Here is a 27,237-nt window from a genome sequence, read left to right as displayed (position 1 = left end):
AAATGAAACCCCATTATCGTGGTGGGGCATTACAATCCTGAAAATTATTTTGATTTACATTGATTAAATGTGTTTCATTACTATTGCATATGCACAGTATTTATCTTTTAAATAATTTTTCTTGAAAACACCAACATTCCCGAATAGAGAATGTCAATATATCTGTTCTCCTATAAAGTGTTGAAAACTATTGCACTGGTTGTCCACAGATAAATATGGAGATAAAAACCTTAGCAGGGTTCAACTCCAGCTCACTCAAGCCCAAATGAAAACTGCTCACATATATCGGCATTGGATTTGGCGGGCATGAAATGGTTCAAGTATGATTATGTGGCTTTCAAAATTTCATTATAAAAACAAAGATTTACAAAACAATTTCATGCAGGGCTTACACTGCCTCCATTAATATTCCGATAAAGAGATCACAGCATTTTGCTGGAATAAACTAAATAGATTGAGTTTAAAGATTGTCCTCCACTAATTTACCAATCGAAAGATCACATTCACACAACAACAATTCAGCTATCGGCACATTTCTAAGGGCAGTAATGCTACTTGAACACTTGTAACTGCTCTCGTGTATAAAAGGATAGAGTAGGGGTAGGAGAGCAGCCTTTAAGAGGTACCAATGAGATTGTTCACTGCTGAACCCCAGTAAGTCTACAGCTTCAAATGCGGCCAGGTTTCATGATGTTACTCTTCTCGATCTCATACTGTATCAGTGCCAGGGGAACACTGGACTGTAAATAGCACCAAGTGTAGATGTGGAGTGAATTGGTACAGTACTCCAAGGAATAACGCAAGAATCTAATTTCATCATAAGTGACTTGTCCAAAGAAAAAGGAATGGTACCAAGATAAAAAGTATTGTACATATTGTCCATTACATCTAAGCATTATTCGAGGGAGAAAAAAATATATACAAAGTGCTAAGTTAAAACATTCCTATTCAGAGTCATGAACAGTAGTAGATTAATTTACCATACCTTGCCAGAGGCAACGATTTGGTTCCATGGCAGGATAGAAAGGCGCTTTCTGATAATTTACATATTTTCTTTGAGAAAAGTAAAATACAGGTATATACTATATACTTTATATTCTTCTTAGGCACATCAAAAAATAGCTGCATTACAGAAAATAATGGAACTGCTATTCAAATTTCATTGAGGCGTCTGTGTTGGCCGTGCAGATGATTGCATGCTGGAAGAAAGCTTTCTAGAGGATGCCACCTTTTCAAGGGGCCTTTTCCCATTGATGGGAGACTGAAGACTAGTCTCAGAATTGGAAGACTTGGACTTGCCTACTGGTAAGAGAGAGCGCTTGATAGGAGTGGAGGTCTTCGAGGACTCTTTCTCATCAGTAGCAGCCTTGCTGGAGCGCGGCTCCGGAGAGACCTGCTGGGAAGAGTTTCCCGAGCCTTCAACCTCGTCAGCATTGAGTTTGTTCTGGCTGCAGGACTTGGCACTCCTCTCGACAGCCTTCTTGGCGAGAATCGTGGTCTTGCCCAGATCGGCCGACCGCCGAGTCTCTTTCTGCCGAAGCGCGCTCTTGAAAAACGAGAGTCCCTTGTCCTCGGATTTGCTGCTGCGGCGGAGGTCTCTTGAGGAGACGCTTGGGGAGCGCAGGCTGGTGACTGAGGAACTACTGCTGGAGCTTCTCACTGGCCTCCTCTCGGGCCCGCTTCCTTCAACAGTTCTAGGTTGGGGTGTCCGCGGGGTGCCACTGACTCTTGACTTCTCTGCAAGGGGACTGGTGTGGGCCAAGTCCTTGCTGGAGCCTCTCTCCACCAGCTTCTTCTTGCCAGACACAGAGTTTCTCTCAGCCACCGAGGAGCTCTTCTTGGATGTGGGTGATGGAGAGGCAGAGGATTGGGGCGTGGAAGCAAGGGACAGCTTCCCCTTTGTGCCTCCTGACACTGGAGACTCCTGTGCCTGCAAGGACTCTTTCTTTCTGGAGGGCGTTCCTGAAGGTGTACCCTTGGTACTCTTGGGAGAATCACTCTTCTCTTTTAGATTGGTCGCTTTGGTGCCCTTTGCTTGAGGGTTGGAAGACACTTGGGAGGATGGAGATTTTGTTACAGAAGAGGTGCTCTGGCGCTTCTTGGAGGGCTTCTCTTGGTCTCCCTTGGTCTTGGTGGAGCTCTTCTTGCTGGAGGACCCTTCTGCTTTCTTCTCCGACCCAGAGCTCTTATGCTTCTGCTCTTTGGAGCGCACTCCGAGAGTATTCTGGTCCACAGCATTAATCTGGTTGTTGTTGTCAATGGGCTCACCTTTAGAGCTCTTCCTGTCAGCCTGGGTTGGAGCTCTACAATAGGCCTCATCAAGGATCATTTTCCCATTGCTGTCATCACTACAATTACCCTCCATCATGGCCAGCGGGGCCTTACTGCTGGGCTGACGTTCATGTCTGCTGTAGCCACCGAAGCAAGACGTGGACACTTTGTCGTCACAAGCTTCTCCTATCCTCTCTAGAGGAGGGGAGGAGCGCGAGTCCAAAGAGAATCGTGAGGGCGAATTGGACCTCATTTGTAGTTTTGCTGACAAAGACCAGGAAGGTTTCATCCCGTTTTCACTGAAAGCCAGAGGACTGGTAACCGACGATCTAGAGGACAAGCTCTGCCGTTGAATGCTTCTCACGAAGGGCCGCGTTGAAAATCCTCCTTAACAAAAAGGACAGAGAGATTTAAACTAATGTGCTGGTGACAGACTGAATGAAAAGAGCATTGGCATGCAGTTTTGTCTTAACTGAGCAAGGCGGGAGATCCTGTGTTAGTAAGCGCTAAAGCTACAAGAGAGAGAAGACATAATAAAGAAAGGCAAGAGTAAAACACTGGCACAATACACAGAATAAGAGGACACAAGGAAGATGAGGGCAAAATATGGTACTGCTTGGCTTCTAAAGATTTATTAAAGACATCAGAGAGATAAACATCCATGTTAAGAGGCATAACGATGTTCCTCACCATCGTCTTCACTGCGATCACCGGGAAACTCCACTGACTCTGCCAATGAGATCAGAGATGTGCGTCTTGAGGAGGCTCCAGAGGCCAGGCTGGGCGGCCTGCTGCCTGGAAGCCGGTTAACCCAGTGTTCACATAAAGATGAGCTGGTGGAGCCTGAGATCACATCCAGGAGTTACACAAATCCACAAACAAGGATCTTCATTTAGAGGGCCATGTTTTGCACTGTTGTAAAATTTTATTTTTTCCCCCGAAAAACATGTTATTCAAAATTTCTTTACCAATAAAAAATATATAAAAAAATAGTAGCATGTTTTCTGTTCACTCTCTGACTCGTAGAATTAAATGGGCTGTTTTGATACTGTACTTTTCATATGTTGTGATGGGCTAACCTATTGACTAACCACTGTGGCCATCAGGGTTGTTGAATACTGAAATAGATAGTTGTTGGTCACATGGCAGTTACTGCCATACAACGCGTGATATTTTTCTCCCCAAATCAGTTTAGGTTAGGGTTTAGTAGGTCAGGGCGGTATGACAGTATATATCATGACCACCGAATAAAGTGTCTATCGTTAGAGATTTTAATATATATAGTTTATTTTGCAGTATGTAAATATATCCGTGTAGCACAGTAGTACTTAAAGTTATATAAACATAAGAGTAATAAAGAAACATGCATGAATGAGAAAGTAAAGTTGATGTTGAGCGCAATAAGCTGTGAAAAAGAACTCAATGCAGTTGGTGCTAGCGCTGACAGACACACAGCTGAAGCCTGTGCACAGAAAGTTGCCACTCTCAGACAGCATGTGATCGCAAATTCAGTTTTCTTTAGCGTCTTATTGTGCTTGAATGGTCAGATAGATGCACAATAATGTCAAAATGCCCGTTGTGTGGAATATTCCTGTGAACATAGTCGGTTATGTCTTAAATTAACAAACAGTTGGGTGAAATACGAATTAGATCTGGGTATTCGTTCTTAAAGGGACAGCAACCTAGTAAACTGTGCTGTTAAAAAAAGAAAAGAAAACAAGTATGTCATACATTTTAATCATTTCAATTTTGGGGTTCCACGAAGTGGAATTAAAACTGAGAAACCCATGATAGAAATTTCATTTTTGGGTGAATTTTTTCTGTAATGTGCTCATGGCTCAGATGTCAATATTATGACGATTTTGAATGACCCAACTACGTCTCCATAAATGAGCTGGAGGCCCTTCAATGCAAGATATATGTCTAGACAGTACATCGAACTCTTAATATTTTTAATTGTTAATTCTCCAGAACAGAATCTCTAAAAGGGCTCATCAAAACTGTCATACTAATATTAAGCAGTTTCATTGGGCTGGAAAAGAGGGTCACTTGGATGATCACATGCCAGCACCTTCACAAGCCTTCTAAATGAACAAGACAAATGAGTCAGCAAACTGTGTCAACCCAAAACTTAACAAGGAACAGGAGTCACCTGCAACAGAGCTGTTTGCCGACCAGGAGGGAATAGTTGTCCTCCTTTGATAGAACAGAATGTATGCAGTCTGCTGACAGACATCCTCATCAGCTATAGGCTGAACCTCACTGTCATCAAAGCAATACCACTGCCCATCAATGGAGTTCTTACAGTACGCTGTTAAGAGTAAAAACAGGGAATGAAATATCAAATCCACCAATCAAGCAGTTAATACAATACTATTTTGAATATTACATTGAAGTTCCTTGTTCTCTTTAAGGTGTTACCTGTGTAATGCCCTCCATGCATGTTTCCGTGATGGTTGCACACAGCATAGAGGTCATAAAGGTAGTCGTCTGGGTTTCGGCCAAGTCCGTAAGGTCGTCTCCATGGTGACCAGTGTGAGGGTAAACTCCAGCTGCTCTGGCTTCTCTTCACCACATGGGGTGCCATATCCATGCCAATCAAAGGAAATCTCACCATGTTTTGCATCTTAACCCTCCTATCCCCTTCCTTGAAAACACAAGGCCCACATATTAGTAAGTAGGCAGCCATTTAGCACACACATTTATCCAAAGATATTGAATAGAAATGCTAACACATATCTTTCCTGGTAGATATTCATGATAACCAATGGATCGCCCCCTAGTGGGGTATGAACCTTTAAGTACTAGTCTAGTCTAAACTTGAACCACAGGCCACTCTAACACACATTTGCACTGCATGTTGGGAGTGCCATTTGCGCAGGTGATGTGATTTGATTAGTACAGCACCTGTCTAAACCTCTTGAGATGCAAAATGAGAACATCAGGCAGGGTCCACAGGCTGAGTTTGATCCGACCCTGTTGCAGCTGCCTGCAGTGAGGGCAGCGCCAGGCATCGTCTGGGGCCAACTGGAAAGCATACAGGAAGCAGACATAAACAAAATCAGTCAGAGGGGTTTTACATTTTACAAATCTGGCTGTTTCTTCATTTTCCTTAAAGCACAGCCAGTTCCAAACCCTTTCATAATTGCCCACAGCCAGCTCTGGCTAACCACAGTGTATATTTATACGCTATGTGGAACCATTCCAGGGTTACAGATGTGTTTGCAAAAAAACTAGCAATTTTAAAACAGCACTGACAGCAGAAATAGAGAAACCTTGACATGTGTGTCCACTAAGGCAGCTCTAGAGAAGTGGAAATTAAGGGAGTGTGATAACTCTTTTAAAAAGACAGATCACCCAACAATCAAAATTCTGTCATCATTTACTCACCCTCATATCGATCAAAAACGTTCTTCCGTGAACACAAAAGGAGAGTTTTAGCAGAATGTCCGAGCTGCTCTTTTCAAAACGAGGGAAGTGTTGTCAACAAGAGCAGTCAAGCTCCAAAAATGACAAAAGCATCATAAACTGCCTCTTGTGAAAGGAAGAGACATAAACCTAGGGTGTGTTCACAACTGGCAGGTTTGGTTCAGTTAAAATTAACTCTGGTGTGTTTGGTCCATTAGTGCGCACCAAACAAGCGCTTCCAAACAAACTTTGATGCGGTTTGGCTGAAAATGAACACATGGACCAAAGACATCTTAAACAGAATGCTCAAGCACACCTTATTTTTCTCGTCATAGGCGCTACGTTGCCCATTACAGTTCGGTACAGACATCAGAACCGCCATCTCCTTGTAGCAGATCTTCAGTTGGTGTGCAACGGAGGAATTCCTGGTGCTGTTTTGAATCCTTTCCACATTTTATAAGCTCTTCACAAGTTCTCAGCTAGTAAAAAAATACCATCATATGTATGCACATACAAGTGCATTTAGCCAAGCACACAGTATTGTTTTGGATGTTCGTTAAGTTACATCACAAAATATACATGATACAAGCCAAACTACAAGTGTGAACATGCCCTTAAGTTCACTATTCACTGAAAATCTCGTTCGACAGCCTTGAGTTCCACAGAATGAAGTAAGTCATACGGGTTTGGAAGACATGATGTTGAGTATATAATGACAGAATTTTTACTTTAGCGTGAACTATCCTTTCAGTGTGCACCAAGCCAGACTTTTACCTGCTCCTCTTTGGTGTAGAGCTGGAAGCACTGAGCGAGGGTGCAGGCCTGCGGCTGATGGTGCTGCTCTCTGTGCAGATACACACTCTCAGCATCAGGGATGTACTCTTCCTCAGTGTGTCCAAACAAACTGCGGGAATCAGAACAAACACTGGAGACAAATCTCTAACCAGACCAGTCATGCATGACTTCCTATCCTATGACTTCAACATATTTATTTTGTCTCTGCAAGATATTTTTCCAATAGTCTGCCAGAGAATGTTCAATACATGCACGCGTGTTGAAGAAAAAGAAAAAAGAAAACGTAAAAAAACGAGCACACATTCAAAAGTGATTGCAATACCACACATTTTGATTGCGGCTCCCTGATGCCCGCAAATTATATACAATATTCCCCCCTCTTCGCCAATTCAGAAACCCCCTGCAGTTCCCTCATGAACCTCCAGGGGTTCAAAAATCCTAGTTTGGGATACCCTTATCTATTTTAATGACTCAATTTTTGAAGTGTGGTTTATTTTTCCAAATATATTGGGGGTCCACTATATAAAAACTACAGATTAGTATTAATTATGGCTTGGTTTTACTTACTATTCCTTGGTCTCTTTGTCCCACTCCACTACAATTTTAACATGAGGAGGTCCTCCTGGTCCACAGGATTTATATGCTCTACAAAGTAGAGATTGAGGAAATAGGTTATCAAATTAGTGATACAGATTACATAACCAATGAAATTTGTTGTTCTTCAGCACAACCACATTTTGATTATTTGAAACGCTTTTACATCTATAAGACGTTACGGGGGCGTGTTATAAATATTAAGAACATGTTCAGAGTTTCTGATGAAGTGCTTCAATGTCAGTCATTACATGCTAAAGCAATGAGCGCTAGCTTTGCCACTCAAGTGCCTGTCAAAGCCAAACATCCAAGTCAGGGATCACTACAATAGTAGTGAAAATAATTGTTATGCTTGGCTGAACTATCCTTTTAACAGATGTTTCAGTATCCAAAATGAAGTAGCCTCGTTTTATTTTGTTTTATTACATTTGTTCAATCTAATAACCACCCTGCCTGCAACACTAAAGCGGTTATAAACTTTTTATCTATGCTCATTAAAACATCTAGACTAATGTGATGTCTTTGGAGGTTTGTGTAGTTAATGGTACTTTAATAAAACTACTGAGTATTTGCTGGCTGCACATGTAGCCAGCGGAAAAACTGTTTATGTGCACCAATGGTGAAACAATGTGCATGTCTTTTAAACCAGTCAGTTGGACACCTGAAATTTAAGTTCACACAACACAGTGGTCATGCATAACAAACCTTTCCACAGTGGGGTGACATAGTGGCTGCTCCTCTTGTGGCAAAAGATATGTGATCCCAACCACTCCGACCACACGCAGACTAAAAGGTCCAACCTAAAATAATCAATCCGATTTACTAGTGCAAGTTGTATGCAAGACAAAAAGTGTTTATTTGTATTGATCCCACCAAACTAACATTAATTAAAACAAATAAATAGCTGTATTTCAACACCAGCAGAAGTATCACTGACCTGAATGTAAACCCCTGGCCTTAGCAGGTGACGCATTTTCTCAAGAATTTCTTTCTGTAAGACATCCCATGTCACACTGCGCTCTAGATACAGTACGAATGGAAGACCAAACCTGCAACAAACAGATTTTCCACTTACCGTCTGGAGGTTTTTGCATACATTTTAAGACATTCTCCACGTAAGATGTTGTGTCAAATATAATGGAAATTCAACTGATGTGTTAGCATGAGGGAAAGACAATAATCAGGGTGTTTGACTGTTTTCGGCTGCTGCTTTTACCTCCGTCCTTGATGGCCAGTGCAGGCTCTGTTACAGATCAGCAGAATCATTTTTTCACATCCAGTGTTTTTGTTGGGTGATGCTGGATTCATTGCACCCTGCATGAAAGATGGTGTTCGGCTGGTCTCCGCTCCGTATTTCAAATTGTTCTGATTCAAATTTGCAAGGAGGCTCCCTGGAAATCGTTAAAAATGTTACTTAAATCGTTTTAAAACAAAAGAGACAGAACTAGTAAGAAGAGATCTAAGCCAAGTTAGTTCCTATGTTTTCAAAGACAAAGGACTATCTTTAGTTTATTATTAGTTATGTTTCAATAAAGGCTGAGGATTATTTGACATGACTATACAGTTTTTCTTAAGCCCAAAGTATTCTTCGGTTTTTACGTGTACACTAGGGTATGCGTACAGCATGAGTGACAAAAATATTGTCATCAGCACAGCCTGATTTTTCTAACCGCACGTACTCCGTATGCTCAGCTCTCACAATTGCCATGAATTCTTTTTTGCACCAATTAGTTGGTTCAAACTAACAGACTAACTTTCGACTGTTAAGTAACAGTGGCCTGCCCGTTTTTACTAATAATAAACTGAGACGAAACAACAAACTCTTGGAGATACAACAACAATAAACGACAACGTTGAAGAGTGATTGTGTAAAGGGGTTAAGAGATACACACAAAAGTAATAAAGACATTTTCATCTGTAATAACTTCTGGAGAGAAATAGCACAGACCAACACTGGATAAAGATGAAATGTTCTAGTAAGCATGCGTTAACCAGCTATGTTCACGCTTGCTAGGAAACGGAGAATATTTTGAATACGTGTTAGGCTGTAGGCCTACACTAAGTGTTTGCGTCAAAACTGACGTATACTTTGGGCTTTAACCAAAGTGCAATGCATGAAAAAGTACCTCTTTTAGAGCGAATGTTTTCTAATCTAAAAGTCTCAGGAGTTTCAAAAGCAAAGACTGAGTCACTCTCTTGAATGATATCAAGATCGTCGTCATCGTCACAAAAGGAGCGGTGGAAACCGTCGTAATACATTTCAGTCAGGACAAACTGCACAGACATAAGGCAAACAAACAGGAAACGGCTTTGGTTGATGACGTTATATGGGAAGACGAACACACAAACAGCAATTACTGTAACCCTCCATCAGTGCCCACACTTCAATATTAATGGAGAATCAATATTGTATTCAGGGAAACAGTAAAGGTCTTTAAACCAAGACTTGAATGATGCAAAATAACATGTCGGTACTGTGCAAAAAAACCTTTGGAAACTGCACCTGGTCTGGTGGGATCTTGGTCTCACGTGATACGGCCTCTCTCAGTCTGGACACAGTGCTGTTGAGTGGTACGGCCACACCAATCCTCATGCAGTGAGAGTACTTGCCTTGATAAACCACGGTCACATACAGAGGCCTGAGGAATGTCAAGTGATGAAACAAATTAATCCAAAGCAACTTTTAGTGCACAGAGACAGCCACCCTAGAGCAAACAAGGGCACAATAATGAAAGGTCATGGATCGCACTATGAAAAGTTCAAACCCAATCATTAACCATTAGTCCACATCACCACCTAACTAGGGATGCACGATATATCGGTCACCATATCGGTATTGGCCGATATACATGTTAAATTTTAATGTTATCGCTGATAAATAATGGATTATTTCCTTCAGCTGAGGCAGTTCAGATGTGCACTGTATCCCATGATGGTTTTGAATTGCTTGAAATAATATTTGAATCACTTCAAAAAGGAAAATAAAGTCAACTGCAACATGTGCAGCACATGCCAGTCTTAAAGGCTACATAAAATTAAAATGAGAACATTATAATTGTGTGCTGGGGACATGGCTTTTAATATTGAGACCTTTTTTTAAAACTTTAAAAATTTGGATATAGATTTATCGGCCAATATATTGGTTATCGGCTTTCAAATATAAAGAATTATCGCTATCGGCCAATTTTTTTTTATATTGGTTTACCCCTACACCAAACCAAAACCTCAAAGGGTCCGTTCTCCCCAAAATGAAAACTTCCATTCATCTTCCAAACACAAATGAAGGTATTTTAATGAATCTCAGAGATTTCTGTCCCACACAACCAAAACTCTCAATGCTTCAAAAAGTTCATGAAGACACCATAAAGTAACCAATGGGAATCACTTCACATGCAACAACAAACTTCAATGGTTACTGCTCGCCAAGCAAGCATGTTTGAGTTTATTATATTTGATGAGCTCTATGTATGTGGGTTGATCATTGTTAATAATGTGAATAAAAGCCTAAATTAAATCTGTTCATCACATAAAGCAGAGATGGGCAAACGTGGTCCTTGAAGGACCAGTGTCCAGCAGAGTTTAGCTCCAACCCTAATCAAACACACCTGAACAATCTAAACTATTTCTTCAGGATTACTAGAAGGCTACAGGTAGGTTTGTGTTATCAGAGATGGAGTTAAACTCTGCAGGACAGTGGCCCTCCAGGACCGAAATTGCCCATCCCTGATAAAGCAATTGTGTCTCTTCAGAAGACTTGGATTAAAGGGGTGGTTCAGAATTTTGGACATCGGACCTCATTTACAAGTTAGCCTGTGTGTTATTTATCAGTGGAAACAGTTTTCAAAAATGTTCACCCAGTCCTTCCAGTTGCATATTTCGCCAGTGCTAGGCTAGCGCGAGTCAACGGTATCTGCTAGCCTGCCATTAAAAACAGTTTCACCCACTCCACAGTACACCAAAAGCAAATAAATTATAACGCCAGACTATCGATGTAAATGTCTGTTGAGAGAATAATGTTAGAAATCAAACTACTCTTGCATCTCAATGATCACATTACATTTACAGGAACTAGTTTCTCAGCAGCGGTGGAATTTTACTTTGCTCCGGTTAGTACTGCGCCGAAAAGTAAACACAGAACAGAAGCGCACTACAGTCGGGACGTCTGGCTAGCTATATGTAGCTATACATTTTCTGCACTGGCACCACCGGTCTCCCGATGTTCTGTCCCGGTTCTCTACGGCATCTCCAGCTGCTGTTGTCTCTACAGACATTCTTTCTATTTCTGCCCTTTTAGCATCCATCTCGATTAGTTCTTCATCTGTGTATTCCGGCTCATACATGTAAGTTACGGTTCGTTGAATAACACACATTCCTCGCCTGCATCGTCTCCAAAGTCCAAAACATTGCCATGGCTTTCAAACGTGGCCATAGTCCAATGTCTTGTTGATTTCTTTGTGAAATATACTCTGCTTCTGTAGTGATGAGTGTCAGCGGCAGGTAAATACACTTGCGTGATTGTCATGTGGACCGGCTCTCTCGGTTGCCTAGGTAACTTAATATCACTCCGCCGCTGCTGTAGACTGTGCTAATAAATACAGGGAACAAAGTATAACTATTGCAATGCGATGAAAGGGTAGTTTGATTTCTTACATTATTCTCTCAACAGAAATTTACATCGATAGTCTGGCGTTATAATTTATTTGCTTTTGGTGTACTGTGGAGTGGCTGAAACTGTTTTTAATGGCAGGCTAACAGATACCGTTGACTCACGCTAGCCTAGCACCTGTGAACTATGCAACTGGAAGGACTGGATGAACATTTTTGAAAACTGTCTCCACTGATAAATAACACAGGCTAACTTGTAAATGAGGTCCGATGTCCAACATTCTGAACTACCCCTTTAAACTGCTCAATACATATGGATATCTTTTACGATGTCTTTATGAACTTGTTGAAGCTTTAAAGTTTTGGTGGAATGGACATTCAATGGAGGGACAGAAATCTCTTAGGATTCATTAAAAATATCTTAATTCCTTTCAAAGATAATTGAAAGTCTTATGAGTTTGGAACGACATGATTGCGAGTGAATGATGACAGAATTAGCATTTTTGGGTGAACGATCTTTTTAAAAAGTAATGCTATTATATTCTTACCTAAAAGCATCTTCTAGAATTTAATTTTAGTGAGAGTTTAGAAAAAGAAAAAACATTAATTTAAAATCCAAGCAGATACACCGTAATGCACTACTTGCGGTCTTTTTTTTTATAGCATTCAGCAGCCTGTAAGGACTGAAAGCATTTAGCATTGCTTTAATGATGCTTGATCACCTCTCCAAACGCATTAGGAAGCAAACTCATCTCTAAAGAGGAAACGCAGTGTGCAGTGGCCCCAGAAGATGAACACTTACTGGCTAAATCAACAACTCTTCCTTAATATCTTCCCACGTGAAGTGGCATATCAAGGAAGGGTAGGAAATAAATGGCCTATGAAATAATACACAGATATAACAGCAATTGCGAAGCATGGATAAACAGAATTAAGAAGAGGGCAAATGAAATCTACTCCCACAGACTGTGACGACCAGGGCAACTATAAGTCAGCGCTTAAGTTGCACATCGTTGAACTTCAAGACGAAATTTCCTCTTTCTCGGATCAGTCATTCTTCATGCTGGCAGAGCATAAGCTCTAAATCTACTCTCTCTCTGCACTAATGTTTTTCAGAGTGGAGAGACGCCGACAGTGCAGAAAGCTACTGTGGGTGGACGGGTCAAAATACCCCCGATTCCTCTTTATGATGTAGAACTTCTTGGATTAGGGATGATATGAAATCACTGGCAGGGTTTTACAAAATAATGATGTGGAAGTGAATCCTGGCCAGCTATTCTACTCTCCCTGGGGCCATTATTCACTGGTCCATCATCTCTGATGTACTATGAGGGGCAGGTGGGCTGTAAATCACTGTCTGTCTTCTAATAGTACGCCGCCTTTAATCATTAATGTGTACTAATAAATTCAGCAACTTAAAAAAATGCCTCTGGATTAAATCAACTGCCCTCCTTGATCAACCACTTCACTGGCCTCTTAAAAATAGCATCACAGAACGTCAGGAGAGAAGCAGAACTGGATAATAATTTGAAGGGAAAAGTATATTTTTAGCACCTAAATCAAAGAGAAAATAGCAACTTCATAACTTTTGTACTTTATGAAGGAATATTTTGAGTAAAAGGAATTTAAGCACAGTCAAAAAAAACAGACATCTATGTCATATCTGTAGTATGCCGTCAGTTCCTACAGAAAATGTGTTGAACCAATTGGTTTAACACTGATTGCTAACCGCCACAACTGGAAAAAGAGCAGCAGAAGAAGAGACGATCTATGCACCAAAACAACAGTTCAGATGGCACGCAAGAGCTTGCTAGAAGCCTATGTGCTTTGTGATGCTTTTTCCTGTTGTACCAAACTCATATCGAACCGTGGCCCCAAAAAATCGAGGTACGTAGCCAACTGCAACTATGACTTCTGTTTAACTATATATATGTTTTATATATATAAAAAAATTACTATTTGACATGGAACAAACTTCACTCACGTAAATAACAGCAATAGCTTTTCTAAAGTCCTTTAACAAAAATATGATATTCACACCTCTGTTTTTAAAACCTCCACTTCACTTGCTCCAAAAACTTCCATTGTAAGGTTTATTAAGTAATTAATACTTTTATTCAGCAAGGATGCATAAAAATGAACAAACATGACAGTAAAGACATATCATAATGTAACAAAATATTTCTATTTTAAATAAATGATGTTATTTTGAACTTTCTTTTCATCAAAAAAAAAAAAAATGTATCACAGTTCCCACACAAATATTAAGCAGCACAACTGTTTTCAGCCTTGATGATGAATAATAAATGTTTCTTAAGCAGCAAATCCACATATTAGAATGATTTCTGGAGGATCATGTGACACTGAAGACTGGAGTAATTGATCACAGAAATACATGTTATTCTAAAATATGTTAAAATAGAAAAAAGTTATTTTTTTAAACTGTATTGTTACGGTTTTTACTGTATTTTTAAAGCAAATAAATGATAGTGAATGTTAGTGAGGATATATCGTGGGCTGTGACACAGATCCACCCCAAAGTTTCCCAGAGTTACTGTAAATGAAGCCATTAGCTGTATCTGAATGTAAACTGAAAGTCCATAGCAGACTAAATTAACAACATCATTACAGGGGTCAGGAAATCGAACGCGTCGCAGAGATGTCCGAACATATTTCTTCATATTCATCCTACCCCTGATGATCAGTCAGGTCATTAATAAAGACATGACGTAGGTCAATCAGCCTTTATGTCACTACAGATGAAACATGTCGCTGTCATGAAAAAACAGAGCAAGGAAATTAAATCAGAGTCTCTCTGACATCAGTACTTACCGTGAGTGAGGTAATGGAATCGGGAGGGAGATGCAAAGAAAAGGATCGAAAGTGTTGCTCTGTTTCTGACAGTGGGGACAGGTGAGCGAGGATCTGGAATCAACAGAGGTCACGGTGAGACAAATATTTAAGTACAGTCGACAGACAGACATGAATGATCATACCTGTACTGAGCTTGAAACAGCTCTTGGACAAATGAGCCGGCTGAAAGAGGAGGTGAGGGTCCCTCTAATGCTCCATCGTCTTCCTCAATAGGTGGCTATGGTGACAAACATGAGAATGTTTACAATACTAATAGCAGTAACTCAAGAAAAAAAGGAAGGTGGTCAACTATTGAATATTATGCACAACAGATTTGCATATGATGTATCAACATAAACATTTACCACACTAATAAATGAAATGCATCTGTACGGAGCCCCTAAAGGGACATGGTGAACCGCATTTACTTAGTTGTAAGTCTCGAAATGTCCCGCTTAAACAGCAACTGACAGAAGCGTCTTGAATACTGTCTGTTTGGGAGTCAAGCTCATATTCTCTTACCAGTGACCAAAGTAGGTAGCACTTTATTTTACAGTCCTGTTTTGCATGTACATACTGTATACTTATTGTAGTAATTACAATAAATGGTACTAACTAGGTACTAGTCTTAAAGATACCCCTAAACCTGATCTTAACCCATGTAGTTACCTTATATTATTCAGTACTTTCTTGGTAAGTACACTGTAAGTACATTGAAAGTGTATGTACTGTAAAATAAAGTGCAACCCCAAAGTAATATCAAAGATGGCAACGTCCATAAAACTGAAAAGTCTGATCACTTTTAACATAACAAGAGTCCAATTGAGCCATGAGTTCATCCGTCAAATCTTCATTAACCGTCAGCAGCTTCAATGCAAGCATGCTGGATGGACGTGTTTAACCGTTGTAGGCATCTCGCGCACACACGTGAACAAAACTGATGGGCGCAGTTTCGGTGGAAAACTGACTGGATCTAAAACCTTCAGACGACACACAGCTCATATCTGTGTCTCTGTAAGTTACTGAAACCACACAGTGTGTTGTGCAGTGCAGAGCGGCTCTCTCGCGCTGTATGACGTGACTAACTAGTTGTCCAGTCCGGTTGCGTACACACAGCACGGGTTTTCCGAGAATGTGGTTGTGAGTCCTGACATTTTTTACGGTTTTGGTTATAGAATGCGGTTAACTTGTCACTCCCGTAAATAATCATACTATGTGCGAAAGGAATAACGTATTAAAGGGGTGGTTGATTATGATTTCACTTTTCTAACTTTAGTTAGTGTGTAATGTTGCTGTTTGAGCATAAACAACATCTGCAAAGTTACAATGCTCAAAGTTCAAAGCAAAGGAAGATATTTGCTTTTAAAGAAAAGGACTACAACAAATGGCTGGTTGGGACTACACGACATTCCTCCCAGGTTAGTGACATCACTAACCCTAGAATTTACATAAACCCCGCCCCCGGGAACACGCAGTCCATGTTGAGAAGAGGAAAAGTTGTTGTATAAGAGTGCATTTGTGAGTCAGCTCAAACTTTAGCATCCATTTTTTCACATGCAATAGAAAGTCACTCTGTGTGCATCTCACAACAGTTCCTATATGAGCGATTTATAGATTTATAATGACAGAATATCTTAATTGAAGATAGTTAACTCCACATCAGCAACATAAATTCATCAACTAACCATTCAGAGACGTCCTGTTGCATTCTACATGTTGTCACGTCTTCTTGAGTCTCTCCATCTTTGTCTGACTCCGTTTTAACATTAAAGGCAGAACAGTTTCTGTCATTTTAGTGTGTCTGCGTGAGGTAATAGCAGCTGCTAATACACATGAGCTCTTGAAACCCCGCCCTCTGCAGCAGCTCATTTGCATTTAAAGGGCCAGGCACAAAACGGTGCGTTTTTGCAAACCCTCAAAAAGTGACAACTTTAACTTGCTATATAAAAATATCTGTGGGGTATTTTGCGCTAAAACTTCACACACACATCACTGGGGACATCATAGATATATTTTACATCTTGTGAAAAGGGCATTTTACCACCCCTTTAAGAACTAGAATACAGGACTGACAACCGTATTCTGCTGCTATGTGAACGTGGCCTATATAATAATTCATATAAAACTTGTGAACACATGATCAGATCACCACAAGGAATGTGTCAAAAGGAAATTTCTTAAATACATTTTTACTGGACTTTTTGCTGCACATACACAATCATTTAAAAGTTTGGGGTCAGTAAGATTAATAGGCTTAATACATATTAATAGGCATTAATAGATTAATACTTCTATTCAGCAAGAACACATTCAATTAATCAAAAATTACAGTTTAGACATTTATAATGATGCAAAAGATTTCTATTTCAAATAAATGCTGTTCTTTTTAACTTTCTATTCATCAGAATCCTGAAGAAATAGTATCACGGTCTCCACAAAAATATAAAGCAGCACAACCGTTTTCAGCAATGATGATAATAAATGTTTCTTGAGCAGCAAATCAGCATATTAAGATTTCTGAAAGGATCATGTGACACTGAAGAAGACTGGAGTTTTTACTGTATTTTGAGCAAATAAATGCAGCCTAGTGAGCATAAGAGACTTGCGCTTTTAAACCATCCAAAACGCTGCTCCGATTAATTTCTACTGAATGTATGCTACTGAAACTTTGTAAAGAAAAATCTGAGGGATGAATTAAAATTATTTTCTATGGCAAATCAACATAACGCCACAAAAAAATCCTGTCAACTGATCTTGACTTGTATTGACCCAAGAAGAACATTCCTTACAATTCTAGAATTAACATGTTAGACCAGAAAACATCTACTCAATCTAAGCGCACAGAAGAACGGTTGTCGAACGTCAGAGTAAAGGTCCATGCATATGATTATGCCGCACCATAAAGGAAGAACTTGAGTAAATAAATAAACCCCCAAGACAGTGTAAGTGATTGATAATCTGAGAGACTGACATTCTTTTAGAAGTTTAAGATTCCAGCTAAGCATCTGACTCTCCAGGGCAGTGCAGTCAGTCAGCCAGGAAACTGTCAGCCTCGTGCTCCTTGGCACAAACTCTTAGAAACCACAACGTACATCTAAATCAATCAGACAAGCTGAATGACCTCATGCGAGGATGCAAGTGGCTGACCCTGACCAGGACACCACAGGCTGTAAAAAGAAACCAAACAAGCCCTCCTCCAAACAGGCCATAGGATGTGACTTAATGTCCCATGTATTTGATATATAATGCAGAATTTAACTCTTAACTCCTAGCGCCCATTCCAGGGCAGAATGGCCCTGTAAATCCAGCCGCGTTTGGCTCTTCTCCTGTTCTGCTATTTAAACAATTGAAATCTCAAGCTTTTATGGACCTGCCAATACAATCCCTTCTGTGCAACCTTTGTAAACAGCAAGAGTGGTTAACGGTCTCCAAATTCAGCTGACCTTTAAGGTGCTCTAAGCGATGTTGGGTGATGTCGCTTCTTGTTGACGTTCAAAGTATTGTCAAACAAAACGGAGACTAGCTCAACCCTCCCTCCTCATCTCATCCCGTCCCCTCCCCCTCCCCCTCCCCCTCCCTTCCGTGCTTCCTGAAACAGGCTTTGATGTAAATTCGGTACTTTGTGCGTTCCTTCTCCTTTTCCTTGCTCTTCTTTGCTATTTGTTCATCGGAACGTCGTCTCTTTGGTCGTGTGTCGGCCATATCAAAATTCAAGAGTCTAATTCTAATGTTAGTCGTTGTCTAGGACATCTCTCCTCTAGCTACCTTCCTCCCCACACCCCCCTTCATGTACACGCACACTAACCCCTCAACCCCCACCCCCAAATCATTCTTGTCGGTTATTGGCTGGAACACTGTTTGTTATGTTTCGTGGTCCAGGCTGGGCCAGTTTGTTTTTGTTGCCGTTTGTGGAGCCTGGGCTGTCTACAGAGACCGCAGTTTTTTACAGTGTGTTCAGGGGACAGGCAGTTAGCGGATAGTGAGGAGATGTTTGCTGTATGTGATGAAAAATGTTTCAGCCTACAAAACGTGTGGCATCGCTTAGAGCACCTTTAAGAGGCGAACACTACAACATCCTTAGACTAAGTAGCTATGCACCAGCAAAACATTCAGTCATTTCACTATGACATCAGCAATACCTTTATAGAGGCTATGATGTTAGGGTGTACAAGATGGTTGAGGTCTTCATGGACACGGTCCAGTAGCCAGAGAAGGAACTCCTGGGCGTCGTGCTGTGCATTTCCCCGGTACTGCATGGCACTCTTGGCCACAGCATTCTACCAAAACACACACAGTGTTAGTCAAGTTTGGAACAACAAGGCATGAATGTTTCTGATCACTAGGAGCAAGAAAAAATATGGAAGAGTTCAGTGTTGACAACTGAGCTTTTTAGGGGTTTACCTAGTGTTTTTAACCCTATAAAGCCTATACTGTATCATATTTGATACATGAATTTCTAAGGTCTCTAAATTATCTCAACATGAAACCTTTTGTACACAATCTACTTCATGCCTTCTGTCGTCTGATTGACAGTTTTGTTTTGTTTTTCAAGAAAATGCCTTTTAGTATAATAGGTTCTATGCACGATCGCTTCTGCGTTTGGTCTCAGCCCGCCCAGTTACATCCGGTTCTGCGTCAGAAGCCGTTTTTGCATTCGGTGGAGATAATGGTAAATTACACCCGCTGTTTACAAGAACTTCCAGCGGTTAACGTGAATGATGCTAACAATATTGTGAGGCAGTTAGCTGTCACACCTAAGAGTAAGAAAGAGAAGGGCTTTAAATTATATATTTCGAGCTACATCGACAACTTTGAGGGTGAGTATTCTCTCATATCATGCGAAATCCGACTAGCGAATCAGTTTCTTAAATCGTTGTCTCCGTTTCTGAGAAAATTAATTTTATGAAAGTTTTGCCGCTAGTACACTTCGGTATAGAACGCGCTATGCGGAAGTAAAGACGATGGCTGAGATTCTACCGGAAATACATCAGCAGCGTTCGTGCATAGAGCTTATTGTAAAAATGGCCACCTTAAGGTTGAGGTCTTTTTGCTGTAAAATCTTTAATGGGTTTTATAAAGTAAATGTTAGAATAACTTATGTTGTTATTCATATTTTAAAATGAACACTTACTGGACTGAAGCTTAGGCTTAATTGATTCCATAAACAAAACAATTTGAGCATATCAAATATGATACATCAGTCTTTTGAGGAATGCTTATTTGTACTGTTCATCTCAGTCATCATTGTATTGCATTGCATTATGTTTTGTTCCTCAATTCAGGGTTCCCACACCTTGGTTAACTTCAAATTCAAGTAAGATGTAAGATTCAATGTAAGATACATTGTTACAGTTTTGCGCACGTGAACGTCATGGCAACGTACAACACGAACTCACGCGGGAAACACTTAATGTAACGCGTAAATGCCCATAACTAACGTAAATCAAGCAAGCTAGTATGCATAGGCCACGAAGTGTTGGCGAAATAACACATTAGCGGACAGGAGGAAATAATATGGAATGTTTTACAGAAAACTTCTTGCAGAAAATAAATTCAAGCACTTTCAAGGACCTGTATCTATGTATGTTTATTTTCAAAAACTTTCCAGGGCCTTGAAATCTTATTTTCAGATTCACAAACTTTCAAGGATTTCAAGGACCTGTGGGAACCCTGTCAATTAAAGAGCTTTGATCATATAACGGAGCATTGTATATCTTACTTAAGACATATTGGGATAAACTTATATTTGCAAGTAGTCAGCTATAATGTAACAAAGATCTCACTGATTTACATTAGAAGCTAGAATTACCTCTTACTTTTTGGGCATATAAATAACATCTGCACCAAACTGCATATTTTTGCTTAGTTTAGTTGTCCCCTGAATAGGATTGGGGTGTTTTTTCCCCTCTAGCATGAGCCACAAAACATGGGCCACAAAAGCCTGATGTTTTAAACATCACACAAAACAAAACTCACATGCAAACTTTGGCTTGCTTATAGTTGTAAAGTGTGATATGAGAAACTATTTACACCTAGGCTAATCTTTGGAGCTGACTAGTTTTCCCAACCAAGTGTGATTGCAAAGATAATCACTGAGTGTTCAAACACCTACAAGCGTGCTGATTGGCTAAACAACAAGGGTCACAGTAATACAAAAAATGTTTTGTGGTTTACAGACGTTAAGTAACGAGAAGTTCGCACTTCTTTTGAACGCTTTCTTTCTGAGAATAAGAACAAGTTCAAAACAAACTCACTCGTCATATAGCCCTAATCTGTTCTCTGCAAATTTCTAAACAAACATGTTAAGTTCTCAGCTTATTGATTTATTGAAGGTATTGACTCAAAAACGCTCAAACTGATTCAGTCCAATTCATGAATGACTTGTTTGAACCATTTTTTCCTTTTCTTTTTTTAAGTTGGCATGAAGTTGCAATACTCTTTTCTTCCCTATTGCGACATACATCCGAGTGAAATGCTTCTCAAACAAGAAAAGAATGCTTGATTTTGTACATCGGGAATTGATTGGATGGTTGTGGTTTGCTATTGCTGTGATCTTATGTGAGTGACTGATTGTCCCGCCATTACGCCAGTAAACACTTCATCAGAGGCCCTGTCCCAAATGGAACCCTAAGCCCTCACGATCTTCCTCTGAGTCCACACTTTTGTGACGTAACGGCGCTTTGACTGTCGGGTAGAAGTCTGCCGCGGAGCTTGTGGGGTCTGCAAAAGTGCGCATTGGCCGAAGTATAATTTGGGTCTTAAGTCTACAAGACTGCAAGTGCACATGAAGAAGTGTGGCATTTGGGACAGGGCTAGAGAAGAAAAGTCGATCCAAAACAGAATGGAAGGTAGTTTGATTAAAGATTACGGTTTCACTTTATGTTGATGGTCCCTTTAACACATTCTGTTGACTTTAAGTAACACTGCACCAACATGTCTACTAACTCTCAGTGTTAGAGTATTAAGCCTGCCTAGTAGACTGGTAGTAGGGTTAGGTTTAGAATTAGTTGATAAATAGTTGCAAAGTGACTTCTAGTCAGTAGAATATCAACTGGCAGACCATCAAAATAAAAAGTTGTCAGATATTTAGCAGACAGCCTACTAATACTCTGTAATAATAGTTAGTTGACGTGTAGTTGCAAAGTTACTTATAGTCAACAGAATGTTCCAAATTGACCATCACAATAAAGTTTTACCAAGATTACAGTGCACGTGAATTAATAATAATAATAATTATGTGAAGGGATGAATCATTTATAATAATTACAGCAAAAGAACTCGATTTAGATTTTCAAGGTGACATGATGAAAAAGATCCGACTTCCACAGAGCAATCAAAAAGACGAGTGTCATCCTTCGCGTGAACTTACTTTGAAGTCTCGACTGTGCTGAGGCGTGTACTCAAAAGTCCACAGGGCTCGGACCAACCCCGACAGCTGCTCGGTCACCTCTCCTTTGTCCTGACCGCCCTTCTTCTGCACGACCCCGTTCGTCTTGGGTTTCTCCTCTTCGTCCGTCTGATCGCCTCGATACTGCTCCAGAGCCAGATATTCCGCGAACAGCTCCGTGTTGCTCAGGCACTGCAGAATAGCGTTCATGAAACACGTATTGCCGTGGTTTTTCAACCCGGACACTCCGGGGATTTTGTCCCCGGACAGAAACCCCCCGCAGTCGCTCTCGTCCGACGCGACGGACCCCTTGCCTTCTTTCTTGAAGGCTGTGAACCCCCCATCGTCCTTGTCGCCCACGGGCGCGTGCAGCTCCGAGCTGAAATGCGAGAGCGTGGACAGAGTCTTCAGGACTCTGCTCATGAAACTGCCCACGGAGCGCACCGAGCCCCGGCGGAACAGCTTCTTGCTGAAGCCGGACTTCTTCTCTTTACCCGAAGCTTTGCTGGACATGCTTGAAGTGTTTAGGGCATCCCCTCTCTCAGTGATAATCGAGTGCAAACGCTGGCTGCTTATTTAGAGCATAAAATCGACTCAAGATCTGGCATGTTACTTCTCAAAGGGCTAGCTAGCTGGAGGCAGTGCCTCTATTATCCAAGTGTTTGCTTCAGTGACACAACCCAAATTTGCCTTGAGAAGATGCATTGTGAAGCGCTCACGCCTGCCACTTTTACAGATATTAAAAACCTGTTATGTGAAGTTGGCAGTAACCTAGCATCCGGTTATTAACTTGCAGCTAGTTGTCAGCCATCTACAACACACTGTATTATATGTTCACTGGCTCCCCGGTATTACTCGCTACTAAACAAACCGTTTAGGTTTGCACGCTGCCTATAATCCAGTGAAGTGATTTCTACTAGCTAACACAGTGGCTAACTAGGCCTGCCGAGGCTAACCGTTTGCCATGTCAATGAAACGACAGGCAAAAGTTAATTTCTACCGGAGATCCTGTCCAGCATCAGCATCAAACGCGCTTGACTGACGCGCGTGATCAAACGCTGTAGGCACGCAGATCACTGTCATAATACAGGACAGTGGTTAGCTCGCGCTGCTAGTGCGCTAGCAGCTGCCGCTTCTTCATGCATAATTGAACGATGCACTGCAACTCCACCCAGGCAATTACGCTCTGTTCCGATAGCTAAATATGCGAAGGCGAGATACTTTAGCTTGTTTTTTTTTTGTCTATTTAGGTTTTGAAGTCCATCCGTCGCACCGACCGCTTTCCAGCGCGAGCCCGGTGCTACAGGACAGCAGCAGCAGCAGATGCGCGCGACCGAGCCAGAGTTCGGCGTGCACCGCAAATCCGTAGCGTTTTCGCGTGTTCTCGTTGACTCAGCGGTTTTCTTTTAGCCCGTGCAGTTTGAAGAAGTCTGGTGGATTCCGATAGAGATAGTGGTGTGTTTGGTGGTGGGCCGTCTCGTCCTCGAGAGCTTTTCTAAAATCACTGACACTGCAGGGCGCGGCGATGCGCCGTGACGTCACAGCCCAGCAGCAGTCTCGTTCAGGTAGTTTCTGGCAGCTACTGGTGTTAATGGATTAGGGGTGTCCTCAACCTCGAACGACTCATAGTACTTTATTTTTCACTATCAGACTACTCTAACGCACTGGTAGTGCACGACAACAACATAATGTTTTAAAACACGGCTTACCATTTTATACAAGTACTTAAAGCCTTACTGGGTGGTACCTCCACAGCCACCCACTAAGGCTTAAGTACGCCTAGCCTAGGCCTTTATCATACCAGAATTGTGTTCCTTTCACGCATATTATACTGGATATTATGTTGCATTACTTTGAATAATTTTAAATTAACTTCGAAACAAACAAAAAAACAATCAGTGATGTGGAAAACAAACTTGCAACTGACTAGCAAAGATACTATTTAAAACATATGGTCTGTTTACACCACAACTTTCACCCATTCAGAGGGCAATCATAAAGAAACTTTGTGAGGAAGATTTAATGTTAAACTTTGTCAACAGCAAAGATTCAGGAATAGAAGATAGTGAAAGGACTGAGGACACTAAGCGTGTAGACTTGTCTTGACCAGCGCTGTACAGTATCCGTGTGAGAATGTGAGAGGATATAATGTGTTTCTGAGGCTCCGTCGGTTACAGTTGCCACAAAGAGGGCACAGAAACCTGTTGTAGATTCATTTAGAAATCTTGTCAAACAGGATTTCAGCGCAACTAAATGTTGTGCTTTGGGAAGCAGCCTACTTCGTGGTTTTGCATCGACAGTATGGAGTATTTTTAGAGAAATCTTCACAATTTGTTTCTTTATTAATGAAAAGTACTGGATGCTATTTATACTGAAACATTATGCTCTCGTTCATCCTCAGTCATTCTATCCATCTATCTATCCATATCCATCATCCATCGTTCTATCTATCTATCTGTCATTTATTTGATCTATCTATCGCTCATAACCATTGTCTGTCATTAATTCTATCTATCTATCTATCTATCTATCTATCTATCTATCATTTATTTGATCTATCTATCGCTCATAACCATTGTCTGTCATTAATTATATCTATCTATCTATCTATCTATCTATCTATCTATCTATCTATCTATGTCATTTATTTGATCTATCTCACTCATAACCATTGTCTGTCAGTCTGTCTATCATTAATTATATCTATCTATCTATCTATCTATCTATCTCTGTCATTTATTTGATCTATCTATCGCTCATAACCATTATCTATCTATCTATCTATCTATCTATCTATCTATCTATCTATCTATCTATCTATCTATCTATCTATCTATCTATCTATCTATCTATCATTTATTTTATCTAAGGTATTTATTAATAACATTAAGTTGATGTTGAAATTTGATTAATGTAAATATGGTATTTATAGTACAAATACATGCACAAGAGAACTGAGATGGGTTTTGGCCTGCTGCCACAGATGATCCAGTTGTTACATATTCAAGGTCATTTGACTGAGGTCTGGTGTAACACGAGACTATAGCATCTCTATCCAGCAAAAACCTCACTGTGCCTCTCTCCCCCTGCAGGCCATCCGTCCTGCATAACACTAGATCTACACACAAAACCCTTCTCTTCTGCATGGCAATACAGAATAGCTGGGATGCTCAATATAGGACACGTATTAAAAATGTATGACCTTTAATGACTGTTCATTTATATCTTTATTGCTTTCCCCCCCCCTGTGGATTCTGGTAATTCTGTGGATTCTCAAAGCACTGCATGATATATGTCATCCAAGATCAGAAGCAGAAAATGACTCATTTATTTCAATGGCAAGTCATTTATCACCTTTTCATGTAAATGACAAGATAAATAACTCTAAAAAAAAAAGAAAAAAAAAAGACATACACATTATATCATCTTGAGAGAAAACAATCTCTCCATAAGCTTTCTTTGGCAACAAAACCACTGTTTTTCTTACTGGCATTTAATCAGGTTAAGATGTAACGGCTGTCCTGTTTGGGCAAATTCTCTTTAATAATGCTTACATCTTGTGTTGCTTCCCAACAAATCTATCACTTCTGACATTTTGGCCAATAGAAATCTGAGCTTGCTGCAGGTTTTGTGGAGGGATTGGCTGGCTTGTTGCTAAGAGTCAAAGTGCAGTAACTCATGGAGGAACAGGGCATTCCCACACTGCTGAATAGAGCACGCACCCTGTACGCAGACAAGGCAGAAGAGCGTGTCGCAGCTTGTTGAAATATCATGGGAAATTGCACAAGTGCACCTGTACCAAGCTCCCTGGATATGCATGAGCGAATGCGCCCCAATGTTTTGTGCAATCAAACACATAAAAAAGGACACATTTGTTAAAAAGCAATGAGAGTATTTATGAATGCCCGAGTACTTGTGATTTAACTTAGGACACTGTAGTGGGTGGTGTAGGTTTTAAGTGTCCGGGATCTCCAAAGGGCCACAATAAGGGTGCAAGGAGGTCTGTGAAAACTTTTAGAGAGTGGAAAAAAAAGTTCATTTTAGAATTTTTGTTGTTTTATTCTCACAAGATTGTGATTATTTTATTTATACAAAATGAACTGAAATCTAAATCAAATAGTTTTTAGCTCGCCTTCCTTGCAAAGTACAGCCATAGCCAAAAGTATTGGCAGTGAGAAATTTAGTGTTTCACAAAGTTTGCTGCTTCAGTTGTTGTGGTGTTGATTTTTTTTCTAGATTGATCAGATGCTTTTTAAATAATTGCCAAAAGCTTAATAGCCCACAAAAAAGCCAAATTTCACCGTTTTTTGGCCCTGGTGCAAAATGACCAGCTAGCATCACTTCACTAATCATATCGTCAGCACTATCATTCTGACTGATATAAAAGGAAGGAAGTGCTGCAGTCATAGTGTTTAGGGATGCACCGATACGAACATTTTGGAAGATACCGATAACCGATAAATCTTTATATTTGAAAGCTGATAACCGATATATTGGCCGATATATCTAAATACAAATTTTAATATCTTTTTTGAGAGCCTGATTACAAAAACAAAAGTCTCACCATTAAAATCCATGTCCCAAGCACACAATTATAATGTTCTCATTATGATTTTATGTAGCCGATATGACAGACCTGTGTTGCACTGAACTGGATTTACCTTTTTTGAAGCGATTCCAATTATATTTCAAGCAATTCAAAATCATCATGTTGAACAGTGCGCATCTGAAGTGTCTCAGCTGAAGACATGATTTATCGGCTTTAATATATCGGGCAATTTTTTTTTTATCGGGCCGACAATGAACAACATTAAAAATGAACATATATCGGCCTATACCGATTTGGTGGCCGAAATTTCATGCATCCCTAATAGTGTTCTTGTGTTAGCAATGGTTACCTCCAAAGGTTTGCATTAAAATGGCCTCACATGCAAGGGAATTGCAGCAAAGAATATTGCACCTGAAAGAACCATTAACTGAATCAAATAAGAGCTTCAAGGAGAGAGGTTCATCTGCATTGAAAGTGGCTTCAGGACACCCCAGGGTGTCCAGCAAGCACCAGGACCATCTCTTCCTGAGGAGTCAGGTATGGAATCATGACACCACAGGTGCAGAGCTGCTCAATATTGGAAGAAGATGGGTGTGAGAGTATCTCCACGCACAGTGAGACCAAGACTCAACGGAACGGTTTGGTCAGGAAGGGCAGCAAAGACGACACTTCTTTCCAAGAAAAGCATCAAGGACGGACAGAAATTCTGCAGGAAGTACAAGGACTGGACAGCAGGAGACAAAGTTATTTTCTCTGATGAAGCTCCCTTCCAACT

At 40.5% G+C, this 27,237-nt stretch overlaps 1 protein-coding gene across 3 annotated transcripts; it reads right to left on the bottom strand.

Annotated features, from left to right (window-relative positions):
* Positions 1-23,447, bottom strand: usp31 (ubiquitin specific peptidase 31). Of its 3 annotated transcripts, XM_084430005.1 has the most exons (17): positions 21,896-23,447; positions 18,666-18,803; positions 14,670-14,764; positions 14,506-14,598; positions 9,572-9,707; positions 9,195-9,342; positions 8,285-8,459; positions 8,006-8,117; positions 7,774-7,868; positions 7,042-7,119; positions 6,454-6,583; positions 5,179-5,298; positions 4,693-4,918; positions 4,424-4,582; positions 2,962-3,114; positions 2,745-2,783; positions 7-2,658 (listed from the first exon to the last, which is right to left on the bottom strand). In XM_084430005.1, exons 1-17 carry the CDS (start codon positions 22,424-22,426, stop codon positions 1,160-1,162), a joined length of 3,927 nt encoding a protein of 1,308 aa, XP_084286131.1. In that variant the 5' UTR covers positions 22,427-23,447; the 3' UTR covers positions 7-1,159. The 3 variants fall into 3 exon arrangements, with proteins under 3 accessions (XP_084286132.1, XP_084286131.1, XP_084286133.1); XM_084430006.1 differs by lacking the exon at positions 2,745-2,783 and having other exon boundaries at positions 1-2,658; XM_084430007.1 differs by lacking the exon at positions 2,745-2,783 and having other exon boundaries at positions 7-2,655.
* Positions 23,448-27,237: the final 3,790 nt, after the last annotated feature.

Source organism: Rutilus rutilus, assembly GCF_951802725.1.
Source record: "Rutilus rutilus genome assembly, chromosome: 1".
In the NCBI taxonomy this organism is placed as follows: domain Eukaryota; kingdom Metazoa; phylum Chordata; class Actinopteri; order Cypriniformes; family Leuciscidae; genus Rutilus; species Rutilus rutilus.
Note: the sequence above shows the minus strand (reverse complement) of the source record. Positions and strands in the feature narration are given on the sequence as shown.

Excerpts from the sequence above, each read along its gene's own strand:
- usp31 (XM_084430005.1), bottom strand. The coding sequence starts at position 22,426 with ATGTCCAGCAAAGCTTCGGGTAAAGAGAAGAAGTCCGGCTTCAGCAAG. Across the intron at positions 8,118-8,284 it reads ACTGGCCATCAAGGACGGAG|GTTTGGTCTTCCATTCGTAC; the intron begins GTAAAAGCAGCA and ends TGTTTGTTGCAG. Across the intron at positions 4,583-4,692 it reads GCATGGAGGGCATTACACAG|CGTACTGTAAGAACTCCATT; the intron begins GTAACACCTTAA and ends TACTCTTAACAG.